At 35.5% G+C, this 18437-nt stretch overlaps 1 protein-coding gene across 1 annotated transcript; it reads right to left on the reverse strand.

Moving 5' to 3' along the window:
- Nucleotides 1–936: 936 nt before the first annotated feature.
- Nucleotides 937–15552, reverse strand: LOC129943018 (chromodomain-helicase-DNA-binding protein 1). Its single transcript, XM_056052220.1, has 9 exons — nt 14911–15552; nt 14251–14351; nt 13672–14185; nt 13467–13573; nt 13241–13375; nt 2870–7171; nt 2563–2793; nt 2360–2500; nt 937–2289 (listed from the first exon to the last, which is right to left on the reverse strand). The coding sequence occupies exons 1-9, from the start codon at nt 14917–14919 to the stop codon at nt 2061–2063; spliced, it is 5769 nt and encodes a 1922-aa protein (XP_055908195.1). The 5' UTR covers nt 14920–15552; the 3' UTR covers nt 937–2060.
- Nucleotides 15553–18437: the final 2885 nt, after the last annotated feature.

An 18437-nucleotide genomic window follows, 5' to 3' on the forward strand; every position in this document is an offset into this window, starting at 1 on the left:
TTTTTTTGCGAGGTTTTCATTTGCCTCCATCAGCTCAACAAGGCGTTTCATTTGTTTTTGACTCGTAACTTTTACCCTAAAAAAACTTTGTATAACAATTATAAAAAACAAAAGAAGAAAACCTACATTTTGAGATTAATTTAAGCTCCGTGTCGTTTGCAATTTTGTCAACTTCGAAATTTGGCGTTTTAAGAGACGTTGTTGTTTTCAAAACGGCTTACATAATACGAAAAATAACTGTATTAAGACAAACGTCACTAAATGAATGCATTCCACATAAACAAAAACGCCAATTGACGTTAAACGCCATACGTAATTTCAAATTCTTTTGTCGTTTTTTGATATGTCGTTCAACGACTACCGCAATAAGGGTGAATATGTAAGTGCTACCACGCAATCATAAACTTTTAGTGATCACCTAACGCAGTACAAAGAGTTGATAGTGAAAATTGACTATCAGCGACAGTCAACTATCGCCTTGCGCGATTCCAACCCAGCTCTATACTTTTGAAATCGCAAAATGAACAACCCATTATAAATTGTAAAAATTTAAACAAACCCATTTCACATTTTATAATATAAATTTGTATTTATTTAGTGTTTTTCCCGTCTTCTTTTCCTTTTTTTTAAAAATAATTTTCAATATATTTACACTCAAATAATATTTCAAATAATTTGGAAAGAAATAGAATTAAAAATATTTTATTGATTGAAAAAAATAAACTTGTAGTTTTTCTTTGTGAATTTTATTTTTTTTGTCTAATTTCAATTTTTATTTTATTAGATATAATAATAATTATTTATTTAAAATTAATTTATTTACAGCACTTACATTATAATTACCTACATACTTATAAATGGTTGATCTAACTTAATTTATTCTTTTTATCTCTTTATGTTTTTCGTTTTGCTATACATAAAATGTAGTTTTTATTAAAAAAAAAAAACAAACAAAACTAAATTAGAAAAATACAATTTAATTAGATTACACCGTGTTAATGCCTTTTTCTTGGCCACAATTGTCACTTCCTTCGATATACGATTGTGTTTTTTTTTCAAATATAATTTACGAGCTTATTCTGTCGATTGTTTTAAATATTTAATTTATCATATCATCTTCAATATAAAAGGAAATTTCATATTATTATGTTTTTTGTGTGTTTTTTTTTTTTAATATTTTGTAATGTTATATTTGTTTAAGCACATTTTTTAAGTACATATACATACATTTTATTTCATTTGAGTTGTTTTCTAAAATTTAGTAGAAGAAATGCGGCTACTTTACTTAAGTAAAAAAATAATAATAAATCTAATTAAATAGAGATATACCAAGGAGAAGGAGGAAGATGATAAATATTTAAAAACCAAGAAAGAAAAACAAAAATTAAAAATCAATGTTTTTCTGATTTGGGAAAAGAAAAACACAGAAATTTGTTTTTTTCTTTTCTTTATTTTTTGTCTAAGATTTTAATAATGTTTTGTTTGTTTTTGTAAAATAAAATTAAATAATTATTAACACTAAACGGTAAATAAAAGTTAATACTCTTAAATTGTTAATTATTTTTGTTGTTTATTTATATAAATAATGTGATTAAATGTTTGTTCATTTATGTTCTTTTTTTTGTTTTGAATATTTTACTCAGACTACCGTTATTATTCACTTTAGAAAAAAAATGTACATAATAATTTTGTTTTAATTTATCTTCTTTTGTACACAAGTAATATATAATCTTAAAATTGGTGTTCCTCTAAAGATAGGGCTAGCCAGACAGGCAAGACAGTATAAATAATGTATGATACGCCTGTTGTGTGTTATAGTGAGTGAAATTGTTTGTTTAGAGACCCTTAAAACTTTTGTTATAAACTAAATAAATTTAAATTAAATAATCTTGTTCCAATTTGGACATTTCTTTTTTTGTTTTTCACTTTTTTATATAGTTAAATTGTTTATGCATTAAGAAATATTAAATAGTAACTATGCAAAAGGTTTGTTTGTTTATGATGAGAGGATGAGAGTTTGTGAGGGAAAAGGATGTTGATGGGATAAAGGCAGAGTTTAATTATGTCGGAGGAGGACGTCTGTCATAATCACTGGCACTGCCGCCTCCACCGCGACGATAATCCGGTGGGTAGTCTCGCGGCCAGTCATTAGGTTGCGGGGGACATCTGCTGTCTCGGTAGCCATGTGGTGGTACATTTGGTTGAGGAACGCCATTGGCCATGTAATAGTTCTGTGGCATATAATGACCAGGATAGTTGAGTTGTGCTTGCGGATGAGGTGGTTGATATCTATAAAAATAAACACGAATAAATTAAATAAATTAGAATGCATTTAGTTTTCATTTTCCATTGAACTTACCTTCTTTTTTCAGGTCTTCTATCGCGATCTCTATCTCGATCTCGATTATCTCTGTGATAGCCATGACCATGACTATTTCGACCACTGTAACCATCATAACGTTCACCACCTCCTCTTTTAAATTCACCGCCACTGTTGTACCTTTAAAAATATATACAAATTCTATCAATTCCTAATTTGATCCAATATATTTGTCTACAAACCTCTCTCTGGGATTCCATCGATCGGATTCGACATACGGCGAATTGGTACGGCCATCGGAATAACCGCCAGGCATTCGTTGACTTGAACCGGGATGTGTTCGATTATTTGGTGTTGTTGGAGACGTAATAGAATTTCTTCGATCACGATTTGGTGTTTCGGGATTATTCGATCCGGAGCCAAAGTAATCATCGCGTTTTTTGCGTTCGTCTTTTTCGCGACTTTCTCGATTTCTAAAATTTCACAAAACAAAACCAAAAAATCAGATACTCTACGGAAAAGGGGAAATTAGATAAAAGATAAACTTACCTTCCTTCAATGTTGGCTCGTTTGAAATTCTTCGAATCACCCTCGCTATCTCCTCGCTTTCGCTTTGGTGGGGAATCTTGAGAATTCAATGAGGTGCTTAGGGCCATTGCTGATGCTACTGCAGCTGCAGCGGCTGCACGATTTTTTTTATCTTTTACCGCTGCAGCATCCAACTTTGCAGCTGCCTCATTTGCTTCTTTATCTTTTTCCTTTTTCTTTCGCTTGCTTGATGACTTGGCCGACTTTGTCGATGATTTTCCATTTTGATCTTGCTCCTTGGACGTACTACCACCAGCACTACTCGCCGCTGCAGTTGTCGCCGTGGCCGCCGCTGCTGCTGCCTTCTTCTTCTTGCCACTGTCTTCGCTCAGTTTCAAAGCGTGCTTGTAAAGTTTGAATAGTTTTTTCGCATCGAACTCTGTGAATTTCGATACGAAATACCATAAGTTGCTTCGCCACTCTTTTATCTTGTCTGGATCCTTGTACTCATTCAAACACACATCAATCTGTTTGCCTATGCTGAGCAAACATTCACGGGTGTGGTTGACCTGCTCTTGATTGGATAGCGTTGAGTCAGGTCGATCCAGAGCTTTGAGGGCTTTTTTCACAGGTCGCATCTTTTCTTTGCACTCGTTAAATATATTCGGATCAAGGTCTCCGAGCACTTCGAGCGCCCGTGGTTCATTATTCGCTGTAAAATGCATCGGCTTATTCTCCGAGTCTTTCTTTTTCGACTTTTTCTGCTCTTTGTTGGCTCGCTTTGTTCGCGTCTTCTTTGTCGTTGTCTCCTCAGACGCAGATGGAGCGGTCACAGTCTTGCCTGGTGTATCGGGCGTATCAGTAGTCCCCACAGGTTCTTTAGTCTTTTGCTTCTTTTCTGTTTCGGGGGCACCACCAAGTGACACGTCTTCAGCTGCATTCGACTCCGAATTGGATTTCTTGACATCTGCTTTGGGCTCTTTGGGTTTGCGCGTTCGCTTTTGACGCGTTACACCTTTCTTCAATTCAACGTTCTTTTTGATTATTTTAAGCAGGTATTCAGCTCTCGATTGTAAATGCTTGGCTTGTGGTTTCTTTGTGTCGTTGGGAAGAATTTTCTCGGTGAGATTCAAAGATGGATCCATCTTCATTGCTTCCCACGAACCGATTCCGTATTGATAGATTCCACACAAAAGTCTTGAATCATCCTCTTTCGCCCATTCGACGTCAAAGTTCGCCGGACGTGTCTTCAGGTCCAATTGCCACGTTAGACGTTCCTGCGCTGCAACTGGAATTACCGTGTTCAATGGCTTAAGCTCCTCCTCACATGACAGCAAAGTCTTTGCGTTTAATGAGACACCGCCGAATTTCAACGAATACGTGGTTCGACTCTTTTTCTTCCCCGCCTCTTCACCAGCCGGAACAGGTTTTGGCATATCGCCATCTTTGTGCTCCTCGAGGAATTGTACACACCTATCGTGCAGCATTTGCCCGATCCGCTTCAGCTCAGCTAAAGGCTTCTCTTGCAATTCTGCATCACATGCTATTGCCTCTAATCGGTCGAGTGGTGAGGGGAATTTCTTGTAGCTCTTAATGAATCGCCTCAATTCTGCATCGGTGAAGCCTACGATCTTCTCCTTCACCGGAGGACGTCCTCTCTTTTTCGGGCGATCATCGCCACTCGCATCACTGCCCTCGTCCGTTTCGGAATCATCCTTCTTACTGTTTTTCCGTTGGCGCGGCGTATCGCCAGCATTCATGGCCACTTTGCGACGTGGCGGCAGATAGAGATCCTCCATTTCCTTGTTTCGCTCTTCACTCTGTATCGTGTGCCGGAAGTCTTCGGGAATAATGTCGTCCCAGTCTTTTGTATCTTCGTTGTTGGCATCGGCATTAGCATCTATCGTTGTCGTGTCGGGTTCCTCCTCGAACGAAACAATACTCGCCACCTTGAACGCAGACAACAGGTCATCACCTGGCATCTCGGGATCCTCGTTGCGGGTTTCGGCACGTCGCAAAATCTCATCGATATCACAAACCAAATCGTCGTCGTTTTCCTGTTCGTCTTTAAACAACTCCTCCGCACCGAACTTCAATATCGCCGACAAATCATCCTTATTAAAAGGAGTACTCGTCGACGAGCTGTTTTTGTCCAAGACTGTCCTGCCTGTTGTATCCATTCGCTGGATAACCAAATGATCCAGGACCATCTTCTGCTTCGCTCGTTCCACGATATTCTCTTCAACTGAGCGCGCCGTAACAAGTCGATAAATGTTAACCTGATTTTTTTGACCGATTCGATGAGCTCTCGCTTGAGCTTGCAAATCGTTCTGCGGATTCCAATCGGAATCGAAAATAATCACAGTATCAGCGGTTGCTAAGTTAATACCCAATCCTCCGGCCCGAGTCGACAGGAGGAAACAAAAATCAGTACTGTTCTCGGCATTGAAATGATCGAGTGCTTGACGACGCATTTCACCCTTAATACTGCCGTCCAAACGTTGGAATGAAAAGTGCCTCTTCTGCAGGTAATCGGCCAAAATGTCCAGCATCCGGACCATCTGGGAGAAGATCAGCACCCTGTGACCGGTTTCCTTCAAGCGACAAAGCAGCTTATCGAGCAGAACCAGCTTGCCGGAACCCTTGAGAAGCGTCTGCAATGCTTCGTCTTGCACTAAACCAGCCAACTCGAATTCCGAGGGGCGTATCAGGGCTGCATGATTGCAACATTTCTTCAGCTCAATCACAATATTGAGGAAGGTACTGGTAGAGCCCTTGGTGCCCTTGCGCAAGGCATTGAAATTTTTCGTGAGAATCCATTTGTAGTATTGCTTCTGCATCGAAGTCATTTCCACTCGCAAAATCTGCTCCACCTTCGCTGGCAGACTCTTCTCGACGTCTTTCTTCACCCTCCGCAGGATGTATGGCTCAAGCTGCTCGTGCAGCTTGGTATACCCTTTGTCAGCAGCGTTGCCATGCTCGATCTCGAAGTTCTCCCATGTGTCGAACTTTTGTGGCATGATAAAATGCAGAAGGGCCCACAGCTCCTTTAGAGAATTCTGCAGCGGTGTGCCTGTGATCAGCAGCCGATGATTTGTCTCAAACTCCTTGAGACTCTTGTACAGTAGTGAGTCATCGTTTTTGAGACGATGCGCCTCGTCCACTAACAGCGCTGCCCACTGCAGACTCCCCAGAAATGCTTTGTCTTTAAGGACAATCTCATATGTGGTTAGGATTGTGTTGAATTTGAGCCTTTTCGAACCATCGAACTGCCACTCGTACTGCCGGATCATTTCCCTAGACTTTACATCGCCCAGATAGGTCACTACGTTCATATCAGGCGCCCAGAGAATGAACTCTCTCTGCCACGCCGTCATTGTACTCAGCGGGACAACACACAAAAATGGCCCATACAAATGGTGGCCCTTGAACAGCGAGTAAAGGAAACATATCGTTTGAATCGTCTTCCCCAGACCCATTTCGTCTGCCAAAATCACTGAATTCTCCTTACACCACGAGTGAATCAGCCAATTCACACCATCCATCTGGTAATCCCGCAGAACCAACCCCTCTGCAAGATAATCCGGCTGAGATTTCATCTTATAGAACTTCGGCCGGTTCCGCAGGACCTTACAATGCCGCGATGGCGAACACTTCGACAACTCACGATCGGTAAACTCTTGAGCTGTCTGTTGCCACTTCTTCATCACCAAACTTCCATCCTCCCAGGTCGCCTCCGCATACGGCAAAGATTGCCACTTGCATAGATATTCGCTCGTCCCGTCGGGCTTCTCATTCTTCGCAATAATCCTATCGATATTGTTGTAGCTCTTCAGCAGATCATTCTGCAACTCCAGCTGACACTCAAAATAATCTATGTCCTCCGGACCAGCATACTTCCGCCAATAGTCGATATCCTGCTCGCGTTTTATGAAATTATCCAACTTCTTCATACCTTTGACTTTCTGCTCGTGCAACGACATCTCCGACTCCCAGGTATTGTGTATATATGACCAGCCTTTCCATTTGATATAATATTGCACCTCAGTGTTTTCGGAATCATCCTCGTTCACACCCTCATTGGGATCGCCATTCTCTTCGATTGCATAAATGGTGGTCGGATTACCTGTGACTCCTTTCTTTCCAATTCTCCTTGCCACAATCCTTTCGATTGTTTCACATTTCTCCTCTTCGACATTTGCCTCCAAAGCTGAAATGGTATCGTCACCATATTCAACTTCGAGCAAATCCTCCGAATCGGTTTTTTCATCTTCGCTAGCTTCCTTATAGCTAACTGCTGCTGCAGCTCGACGAGTGCCAGATCTAAAATTGTAAATAAAATCATGTGGGTTATGTTAGTGAATTGACTAAGTAGAAATTGTGGATGGATTGAGGATATGTCGTTGTGCTCGTCGCTTGGCCTTGAAAAATATGATTATTTATTTTTATTATTAAAATTAAGATAAAGTTTATGTTTTATTTGGTTAAACTTAATTAGGGTCATTCTAATTAACCCGTCCGTTCTTACATTCAATGATATTCTGTCTACCTAGTGATGATAAAACAAGAAAAACGTTGAGTGGTGGTTGACCCATTTTAAATAGTTGAAACTCGTTTACAAAAATAAAGCATTTTATTCAATTGATTTTATATTAAGGTTAATTTATGCATTGAATTATTGATCGTTCAAAAGTAAATGACAAGCAAGACTTACAGATTTTATATAACGAGGAGAGAATAAAATGGATTCCTTATGTAAATACTTAACACTTTTTTCGTATCAATCACTAAAACATTTTTTGTATTTTTTATTTTTCGAAATACTCTTATTTTTACTTTGTCAATAATGAATCAAATTTTGTTTAATGTTTATTTTTTTTACAAGTAAATTACGTTTCCAGAGGCCTCGAGAGACGATTAGTAGTTTCTCAATGAGAATAAGTTTTAATTATGTAAGGTTAAAGTTTGAATAACATTTAATTCGCATTGATTAGTTCTCATGTAAAAAAAATTATAACATTACGTAGATTACATAATTGTTAATATGTTTTTGTAAAGGTCAGGAATTTTTGTTGTTTTCTTAAGTTATGTCAAAGATTTTTTGAATATTCAATTTGATTCAGATTTTTTTCACATTCAAGGGGATTACATTACCCTTATTATGTAGACACAGTGTGAGCACTAGGAAAGGGAGAGAGGGGTTGAAAAGAGGTGTCGTTGCACATTGGTTTTGAATTCCTAAATATTGCAATGGCTGGGAAAGAGAGTGTGGCAAGGCATTCCACATTCGCGTAGTACGGCTAAATAACGAATCTCTGTACTTGATAGTACGACCGAAGTTTGGCTCGAGAGTATATTGATGAGCATTCCTAGAAGAGCGAGTATTACGGCGAGGAATGCAACTTGTTATTCCTCTAGAGCATAAACAGTTAAAATAACGGTAAAAAGAGTGAGACAAGAAATATTTCGACGATGTTCAAGTGACGTAAATGACTTATATTGGTAATATCACCAATCAATCTTAATGTCCTACGTTTAATACTGTCCAAGAGGCTTAAGTAAGTTGCAATGGCACCAGCCCAGGTATGGGAGTTATACTCAAGCTTTGGACGTATGTATATAAGTCTTTTAGATAACAGCCAGATCAGAGGGGAAGTAAAACTTCTTGCATCGCCGTAGAAAATCCAAACATCTTGCGGCATTTTTGGCGACATCGCGTATTTGATCTTTCCATAAGAGATGGTTGGTGGTACACATACCGAGAATATCGAGATGTTCAGTCTGCTCGATGCAAGTGCCATCTAAGGATAATGGCAAGGGGGGTATATCTCGCTTTAACGATACAAGACAACATTGGGTTTTTGAAGCATTAAATTCCATGCGGTTTCTTATTCCACATTGTACAATGCTGTTTAGGTGGAATTTAATAAGCTTATCATATTTTGTAGTTGCGGTTCTACATCCCAAGAAGAGGTATGTGAATCTGAAAACGAATATGAAAGCTGAGAGTACTATCGCCAGCAAAACAATGTATTGGATTAAAAGTTGCAGACAAGAGATTATTAATAAAAATGAAAAAAAGAGTGTTGGAGAAATAACAAAGTCCTGGGGCAAACCAACATTTATTTTGTGGTTTTCAGACTTGAATCCATCCAATATAACTTGTATTAAACGATTCGAAAGGTAATTGCTAATCCAATGAAGGAGGGATTCGTGCTAACCGAAAGCACGCATTTTCGATAAGAGAGCCTGATGCCAAACCCTATCAAATGCTTTGAAATATCTAGTGCAATAATCTTACTTTCTCCAAAACTATGTAAAGATTTGTTCCACTGTTCGGTGAGATGAACCATGAAATCACCAGTGGACCTATTGCTACGAAAGCCATACTGTCAGTCATTAAGAAGTTTCTATTCTTCAAGATATTTCTTGAGCTGATAATTAATCAGCGTTTCCATGACCTTGGAAAGAAGGGACGTAAGTGCAATCGCTCGATAATTAGACGGTGAGGAAGATTCGCCTTTTTTTGGGAATAGGCTGAACAAATGCGGTTTTCCATCCGCTCGGAACGAGACCTGAGGAGTAGGACAGATGAAAAAGCTTACGTAGTGGTTTTGCCAGCGATGAAGAACACCTCTTCAGAAGAATAGCGGGGATACCATCCGGACCAGCAGATTTATGTATGTTAAGATCTTTAAGGACTTGCGCTGCAGTACGAGTGCGAAAAAAGATTTGCCCCATAGAATCATTAACTCGATCATAGCATCGAACACCGTTTTTCCTCTCTGTTTTTGTATGAATATTTTGCTAAGCAATGTTCGATTGAAAAAGCCTAAAATAAATACCCCTTAAATAATCCTGCCATAAAGTTCGAGGTTCTAGTAATGTCCATTTATTATTCCATAAAGTTCAATTTCGAACTTCCTGTCAAATAAAGCGGCAATGTAGCTATTTTTTCCTCCCAAGAAATATACCAACATTTTAAAGAGACCGTTTACATTTGTTTAGAAGTATAGCACTTAAATTAAATAATGGTTTATAAGTAAGATTTTTGTGAAATATAGAAGTTGGACATTTAAAGCTAGGTTCTAGAAAATGAATGAAATTAAAGGGTAATAACTGTTGATAAAATATAGGTGTACGGTTATGATGTCGAAAATACGTCACGTCAAGCTCAATCAAATGTGAAGGTTTTGTTTAATTTTTTCTTCGAACATAATGGCATAATGCATTAAGAGTTCTTACCACAAGGTCGTATGGTATTACCTTGAAGGTTTCCGACGTTTGCGTGAAGAGATCCGAAAAAAACACTCAGATTTATGGAAAAACTGCTAATTCGTCATTGCTTGATTATAAGCCTTAATCAAGCGTTTAAAAAATTTGCAAAGTATCTACATGAAACTTTGATATGTATATTTCTAAAAAAAATAGTTAAACCCAATTTAAACCCACCCTGGTTTAACAGAAGATTATCTTATCTGAAAAAATAAACAATTTAAAGCTTATAAAACAACAAAAGATAATCTGGCCTTTAAAAAGAAATACATTCAGTGCCGCCTTGAATATGACTGTCTCAATAGGTTTCTTTTTAATAATTTTAATCTCTCTGCTGAGTCAAAAATAAGAAAAGATTCAAAACACTTCTGGAAATTTATAAATATTAAAAGAAAGTCTTTAGGGATTCCAAACTGTTTAAAGTACTCAAATTGTGTATCTAGTGATATGAACGTTATATGCGATTTACTTGCCGATTATTTTAAATCTGTTTATTTTCCTTCTGCTCCTTGTGAACCCTCTGATTTTTCGCCATCTTATGCTATTGATATTGGAAGTATAGGCTTAACTGTTTCTGATGTTTTTGAAGCTCTAGCTAGTCTTGATGTAAATAAAAGTGGTGGGCCAGATAACATAGCCCCTTTGGCACTTAAAAACTACGATGTTTCTTTGGCATTACCGCTCAGCTTGATTTTCAATCAGTCTTTAAAAAGTGGCCAGTTTTAGGACTGTTGAAAGATCTCTTATTTTTAAGTCTGGCTCGAAGCAAAATGTGACCAATTATAGGCCTTTCTGAAAATTATCAGTGATCCCAAAAATTTTCGATTAGGATAAGGATAAGGATTTAATATCCGAATACCAACATGATTTTGTTTCTTCAAGATCTACTGCTACAAACCTTTCATTGCTATGCGATTCTGCATTTTGAGGGTTCGAAAATGGTTTACAGACTGATATTATCTTTACAGATTTTGCAAAAGCTTTTGATAGAGTTAATTATAATATACTAATTTTTAAGCTTTTAAAACTTGGTTTCCTTTCTAATTTCATATTAAAAATCGGGTTCAATTTGTAAAATTGGAAATGATTAAATCCAAAAGTATTGATGTAACTTTAGGTGTTCCGCAAGGAAGTTATATTGGCCCTTTGTTATGTATCCTTTTTATAAATGACATTCCGGTAAATTTTAAATATTCGAAATATCTTATGTATTCCGATGATTTCAAGATTTTACATGTCTTTATCTACTAGAGGATAAATGGTGTGAATCTAACAAGTTGTTCCTGAATGTTGCCAAATGTCAGAGCCTTACATGCCATAGAAAAAAAACCTATCATATTTGATTATACTATCAACAATACGAGTTTAAATAGGGTTACGGCAAAAAAGGATTTGGGAGCTATATTGTATGAAAAGCTTTCGTTTAATAAGCACATCGATTACATAGTCAGTAAAGCTAATGGGATGCTAGGGTTTACCAGAAGAAATTCTAGGGATTTTTTCGACCCCTACACCCTCAAATCATTATATATTGCACTTGTTAGATCGGTACTGAAATATTGCAGCATATCACTCATTTTTTTAGAATAGAAAAAATACAAAAAAGTTTTACTAAGTATGCTTTCTATAAATTAAATTGGAATATGGAAGTACCATCTTATCCATCTAGATGCCTGCTCATTGACATTCAAACGCTTGAAGTAAGGAGAAAATATTTTTTCAATAATGTTTGTAAAAGATTTATCAATCGTATCAAATGTTCTTTTTTGTTAGAACGAATACTTTTCTACTTTCCATCAAGGACTGTCCGCTCTAATTTTCATTTGCGAGAGACTTTTCATAGAAGAAATTATAGCGGAAACGAACCGTTTGCGCATTGCATAAGAGAAACGAATTCTGTTGTTGAGGTTATAGATATTTTTACTAATATTTCGAGGGATGTTATAAAATGTTATGTCTGCTTTGTTATCGCAATCTGTTTTGTAACTAAGATGTGTCTATGCTGCTATATACTTATACTTAAATTAATTATTATAGTCACTTGTTAAAGTAGTTTGCAAGAGTTGTACTCTGTTTGATGAAATAAACTAAACTTAATTAAATAAATATTTTTTTGAAAAAACGAAAATTCCGGGTACTTTTTGAAAACACTTCGTACATCGAAAACAAATTCATACACATACAAAAGGACCATGGAATTAAAAAAAAAATTGTAACAATTATTTTACTTACCATTTGTTAAAATACTATTAAATCATGAGTAAATGATTTTATTATTTAGCTTAAATTTAATTTTAATACCACTATTTTTTTTCTATAACTTGTTTTAAAAACTTGTAAGGTTTTAATTAAATAGATTCCATTTGTTGTCTAATACTCTATATTACATTTTTTTTTATATATAAATGCAGATTAGGAAGAAATAGAAAATCAGTTATATTTAATTCGGATAAACCGTATTATATTGCTCATAGTTACTTACTTTGTTCAATAAATTTAAACAAACTTTAATTTAATTTTTAGAAAAATGATAACACTTCATTTACAATTATTTTAATATTTTCCTCAATGAATTTAATTAAAAATTGATAGCAATTTGTTTTGTTTATTTAATATTCAAGATGCGTTTGTGACTATAATAGAAAAACTGTAACGATCTTTTGACGAAATAAAAACACATTACGTTGTTTTTATTACTCCTTGAAAATTGTAGTGTAGGTTCCTAACCACGAATCAAATTTTTTATCGGAGAAAAATTTAATTTATAACATTAACATCACCAATATAAATTTGGAAATATATTTAAACTTAGTTATTTGGTTAATTTAACTTTGAACAAATACAAAACCACTATTGTTCTATTGTTAAATTTAAAGAAGTCCTTTAAAAATTAGTAAAACTTTTCAAAAATCCCTTTGAACCCTTAAAATGCATAAACAAAATATATTTAAAAAGTAACAACAAACTACTTACCTTTAAAAAAAAAAAAAAAGAAAATAAAAAAATAAACAAAAATCTTATCCTTAGGCCAAAATCTTCTCTCCTCAAAACCTCCACAATTTGACAATGAAAAGTTTATTATATTTTTTTGTAAAAAAGAGGTTAAAGTAGACTCACCTTTTAGCATCATCTTCACTGTCATCTGTGGAATAGTGATTCTTCCTTTTCTTCTGCTTACGATTGTTATTGTGATTCCTTTTCCCTGAGCTATGATCACTATCATCCTCACTGTCACTGCTCTCCGATTCCCAACTAAATTTAGAAAACAGAAAACACAAAAAAAGAAAACACAAACTCAAAACACTTGATTTTAAAGGTTTTCCAAACAAAAAAAATCCTTTACTTTTGTTTCTTCTTTTTGGTTTTCTTGGAAGGCAAACTGGAACTCGTCGCAGCAGGTTTCCTTGCCACTCGAGCTGGCTTCTTGGGTCGATAGTCCTCTTCATCTTCCTATATTATGGAGGATTTGAGGATTTTATATTTGTCGGGTTATTAAGGGAAACCTGTTCCCGGTCGAAAAGAAGAAGAAAACAAAAAAGAACTCTTACACTACTACTCGACTTTTCCGAGGAAGACTTCTCCTCTGACTTCTCTGATCCGGATGAATCATAGGAGACATTATTGTTGACAGTGTTATCATCTTCTTTGTCGCTGCCATCATCTCGGTCGGCATTATCTTCGTCGTCACTTTCTTTGTCTCCTTGATCGCCATTGTCATCTTCATCATCATCGTCGTCAGATTCATTTGAATGCGACGTATCCTTGGCACCGCCGTTTACCGCTGTATTCTCTTCTTCCGAGTCATCAGAATCATCTCCCGAGAAGCCATTGGTCTTGGTGTCATCTTGCTCCTGTTCCAGCTCTTGCTGCTGATTGCTTTCCATGCCATTGCCATCTTGGCCGTCTTGTTCGTCGTCATTGTGAGAGGATTTAGGATGATGAGTTGTTGGTGCTTCCGACTCGGCATTGTCGTTGGGAGCATCAGCAACCACTGGAGATCTTCTTCCTCTTGAACTTCGATCACTAGACCCCCCTGAACTGGACGATGAACTATCCGAGTCACTATACAAAGTCACACAACACAAATTAGCCACCAAATCTCGATAAAATTGGCCAAAATAACCCACCTATCTGATCCGGAAGAGCTGCTACTTGCCGACAAGTTGTTGTTTCCACGGTTATCATCGTTTTCCTCCGATCCAACACTATTGAAGGATTCATCGTTTTCCTTTAAATAAACAAAAACAACAGAGTTCCAATCAAAACAATCGTTTGCAAGGCCAATTCAAGGCTTAAAAGTCCTTAAAAACCTTTGAAAACAAGTTCAATGTAAAACCAACTACGCAGCAGAAAAACGCTGTTACGCAATCAACTAACTTGACCAAAATACGTCCAAAAACCATGAAAAGGATATTGTTTTGGCGGGAATTAGCCAGAAAAGACGATTTCAGTAGAGATTTCAACTTAAAATTGCAAAAAAGGGTCCCCAATGGATTTTCAAAAATCCAACACCTACGGACGCACAAATTCATCCAAAATCATAATCCATCGAAAAAACAATGAAACAATCAAGGATAATTGATAAAATTTATAAATTTATCAAAATAGTCCCTCAAAACACATCGCAAAGTGGACTTTTGTAAAATTCCAAAATAATCATAGAAAAACCACACCCAGTGAAAAAATTTTACATTTAATTTAAAGTAAAAAACATCAGCAATTTGAAAATAATGTTTTTATTTATTTAAATTTATTATTTATTAGTTTTTCATTGTATTTTAACTTACCTGGCTCATGATATAATTGAGGAAAATCAATTTTCCTTATCGCAGACATTAAACATTCAAGAAAAAGTCAATTAAATTGATAGAACACAATTAATTGTTTGATTTGCAATTATTTTCATTAACTTTTATGCACTTTTGATTTGTTAAATTTTGAAAATTAGAAAAATCTCCAACAAAGCAAAAATTTTCAATGGTCTTTCAACTTTTCATCTTGGACGCCATTTTGTCATACGAGTACGAGAGTGGCGAATTAATTTTATTTTTTTCGAAGTTCGAACAAGAAGCTACCCGTTCGCTAGGTTGGCTGCTGTTCTGCTCGGTTCGGCTCTACGTACGTACACTATATTCATTCACAATAATCATGCATACACACACTCGACAATCGACATACACTTGGTGTCTTTTTTCTTTCTATTGGAAATTTATCTGAATTTTTCTTCTCCTTCGTATTTCTAATGACAAATTCTGGATTATTTCAATTGATTAGATGCGATTATGATTTAAAAATGCACTTGAGATGAGTTTATTGTTTGATTTCTTTTGTTTTGTTGAATTTATTTTGGATATTTTGTTGGTAAATTAATTGGCAGAGTAACTGTATAGCGAGACACATCCGCCACTAATATCGACTTGTGCGGCCATTTTAGAAATTTTCTTGGGAAGAAATTTCAATTTCGAAGCTGTATGGTGTAGCTGTTGGGGAGTTGAATGGGTGGGAAAGAGAGAAATGAATGACGGTTCATTGGTTGTACTACTCACTGGTTTCGAAGAAGAAATGCGAAGGGGATAGTTCAGTTGTGTCTATTGTGAATTGATGTGACAAATACCGAAAATAACAAATAGAAAAGCTGTGATAGTTTGTTTGGGTGAAAAGAGGCACCTGTTAAATTGAACTGATTTACCTAGAATTTTCAAATTTCATGTTTAAATTTTAATTTTCTGTAGAAAAACCTGAGAATATAAATTGATGATAGAAATATTGAAATTAAAAATACCAAAGAAAAAGGTACTTTTTTATTTGTTTCTTATTCAAAAACGTGATCTTGAGAATAACATTTTTTCGTTTTTGTTGTAAGAAAATATTTCTAGGGTAAACTAGTCAACCGACGATAGGAAAATTCTCATTTTAGTATGTTTTTATGTATCGATTTTGTATTGCAAATGGCGGCGATGCAAGTCTAAAGTTCAAACGAAATTGAAAAAATAAAAAAAATAAAATTAAATGAACGAACAAATTTGTTCAAAAGTCGTACTTACAAACTCATTGCGAAATTCTACATGTATTTTTGTTCAAATTACCCCTAGGTCCAGGAAAAAATGAACATTTAAACAATTAATTTAAGACGCAATTTCGTAGAAATAAAGTTCTTAAATGTGTCGCTAGCTTTTGCTTTAAGTCTTACGTAATTCAGCTCGGTATTGAAAATATTATGCTCAGGTATTTGAAGTAGAAAAAGAAACTTTTAGCTGCGAAATAAATTTTGCATCCAGAAGGAACATTTTAAATTAACAAATTAACTGTCAAAGCAGTTTTCCGAGTTTACTTGCAACTCTATTTTAAAATCATGAAAGTCAAATCAAGATCATAACAGATTTAACAGCATTTACGATGAAGTTGACTGATAGTCCTCTAAATAAATGCATGTAGCACCAAAAAGTCTGCAACACGAGCTGTCACCCAAATTGCGCATAATACTATGGAGCACAAATGGAACAGAACTATTTCAATGAAAAAATAAATATAGAAATGTTTAAAAACCCAGAAAAATGTCAAAATGTAGATTCATGTTGTTGGACAAACCCTGATTCAACTTTACCGAAAGCGAAGAGTGTTATGGCTTTGGATTTTATTTAGTATATTTAAAAATTTGACAGCTTCTCTATGTCCAATGTGCTCATTTTTTATGGGAGACAACTACTGTCAAATGTCATACAAACATTTGCTGCAACCCGTTGCACTAAACTTCTCAGCCTTTTAACCAACTTAAAAGAAACCGAAAGTGATAATTTACTGAAGACTAGTTGTACAGTGTCTTTCGCTGAGGTTTAATCTATTTTTAAGAGTAGTGTAAAAGTTGTAGATCAGTTTATTCACTAAAACCGAAAAATTAAAATTATCAAACAGTAGATAACAATTTTAAAATTGCAAATAACTTTTGATAGATAAAGTTGTATCTAACATTTTGTATAAAAGCAGAATGGGATGGATACAAGCCCTAAAACTAAATATGTGAAGGTGTGACTCCAAAAAAATTAACATCCAATCTTCACAATCTACATTATGACACTTTCTATAATCCTTGCTTGTAAATATCTTTGCATTTTTGATCTACTATCTACTACAACCCTTCCTTTTTGGCATTCAAAATTGAACGGTGTAAATGCACGATAAATTGTCAAATGAACTTGTTAACTTTCATACGAGCGAACTTAAGGTCTTGTCAAATAAAAACGCAGGCCAGACGGATGAAAAACTAGTTTAACTGTCACATTCCCTTTTTTCTATAGAATTATATGTACGTTATTGCTCAAAAAGAACGTGATAATTGCCAGTGGTTTAAATGCAACGCGACGGTCAAATTGAAGTTGTAGATAAAAAAAAACACCATAGTCATAAATGTCAAAATAGAAACAAAGTTAATGTTTATTTGTCAATTAAAACTCATTGGTAATTCTCGTAAGAAAAATCATGAAGTGTCAATTATAAATTTGAAAAGTATTTTCGCTGCAGTCTACACTCCGTTACTTCTTCTTTACCAATGCTTGTATGAATCACCTTAAATCTAATGGCTAAACCACAGATACGTGTTGGATCACTTGGGGTTTTTACCGGCTTTACGATATTTAGGGATTTCACATGTCATAAAGCTCGACATAAGAATTTGCAAAACGTCAAGTAGCTTCAAACCTCAGGCGTTGAGAAGAATGTTTCCTTAATTTGTTTGATTTATTTATCTAATTTGTTTTAACAGAAGGGAATACAGTTCTACTATACACAGATTCTGAAATAAAACAAACAAAATTGCAATGACAGTGCAGTTGTCAGCAGTCAAATCTATTATATCTATTTGGGCGTTGAGCTCGGCCTTACGATGGAAAGATCTAAAGTGAACAAAAAGCTTGAGGTCGCATTTCACACAGCCTATTAAGAGTCCATTCTTTTTATTTAATATGGTAAAGTCAGCACGCCCAAATGTGTGGTTGTGGTTAAGGTATAACGGCGAAACCTAAGAGGAGTTGCATGTTTTGACAGGACCGCTTTCGGCTTGACCCGGACTTTAATATGTTTAAGATATTTTGAGAGAATCTATAGCAAAGTGCATCAAACAAAATCACCATTTAATAATTTGTACCCATAAAAGGAAACTATATAGAAGCAAAAAAACTATTCATTCAAGTGAACAACCAATTTTACCATATTATAGTATAAAGCTTTCGAAATATTGTAAAAATTGAGGATTGGCTGATGTTATAGGAGAAACGATTCACCAATATAAACTCTTGACACCTAGTTGAACAATTAAAAA

The sequence above is a fragment of the Eupeodes corollae genome, chromosome 1, assembly GCF_945859685.1.
Source record: "Eupeodes corollae chromosome 1, idEupCoro1.1, whole genome shotgun sequence".
Classification (NCBI taxonomy): Eukaryota; Metazoa; Arthropoda; class Insecta; order Diptera; family Syrphidae; genus Eupeodes; species Eupeodes corollae.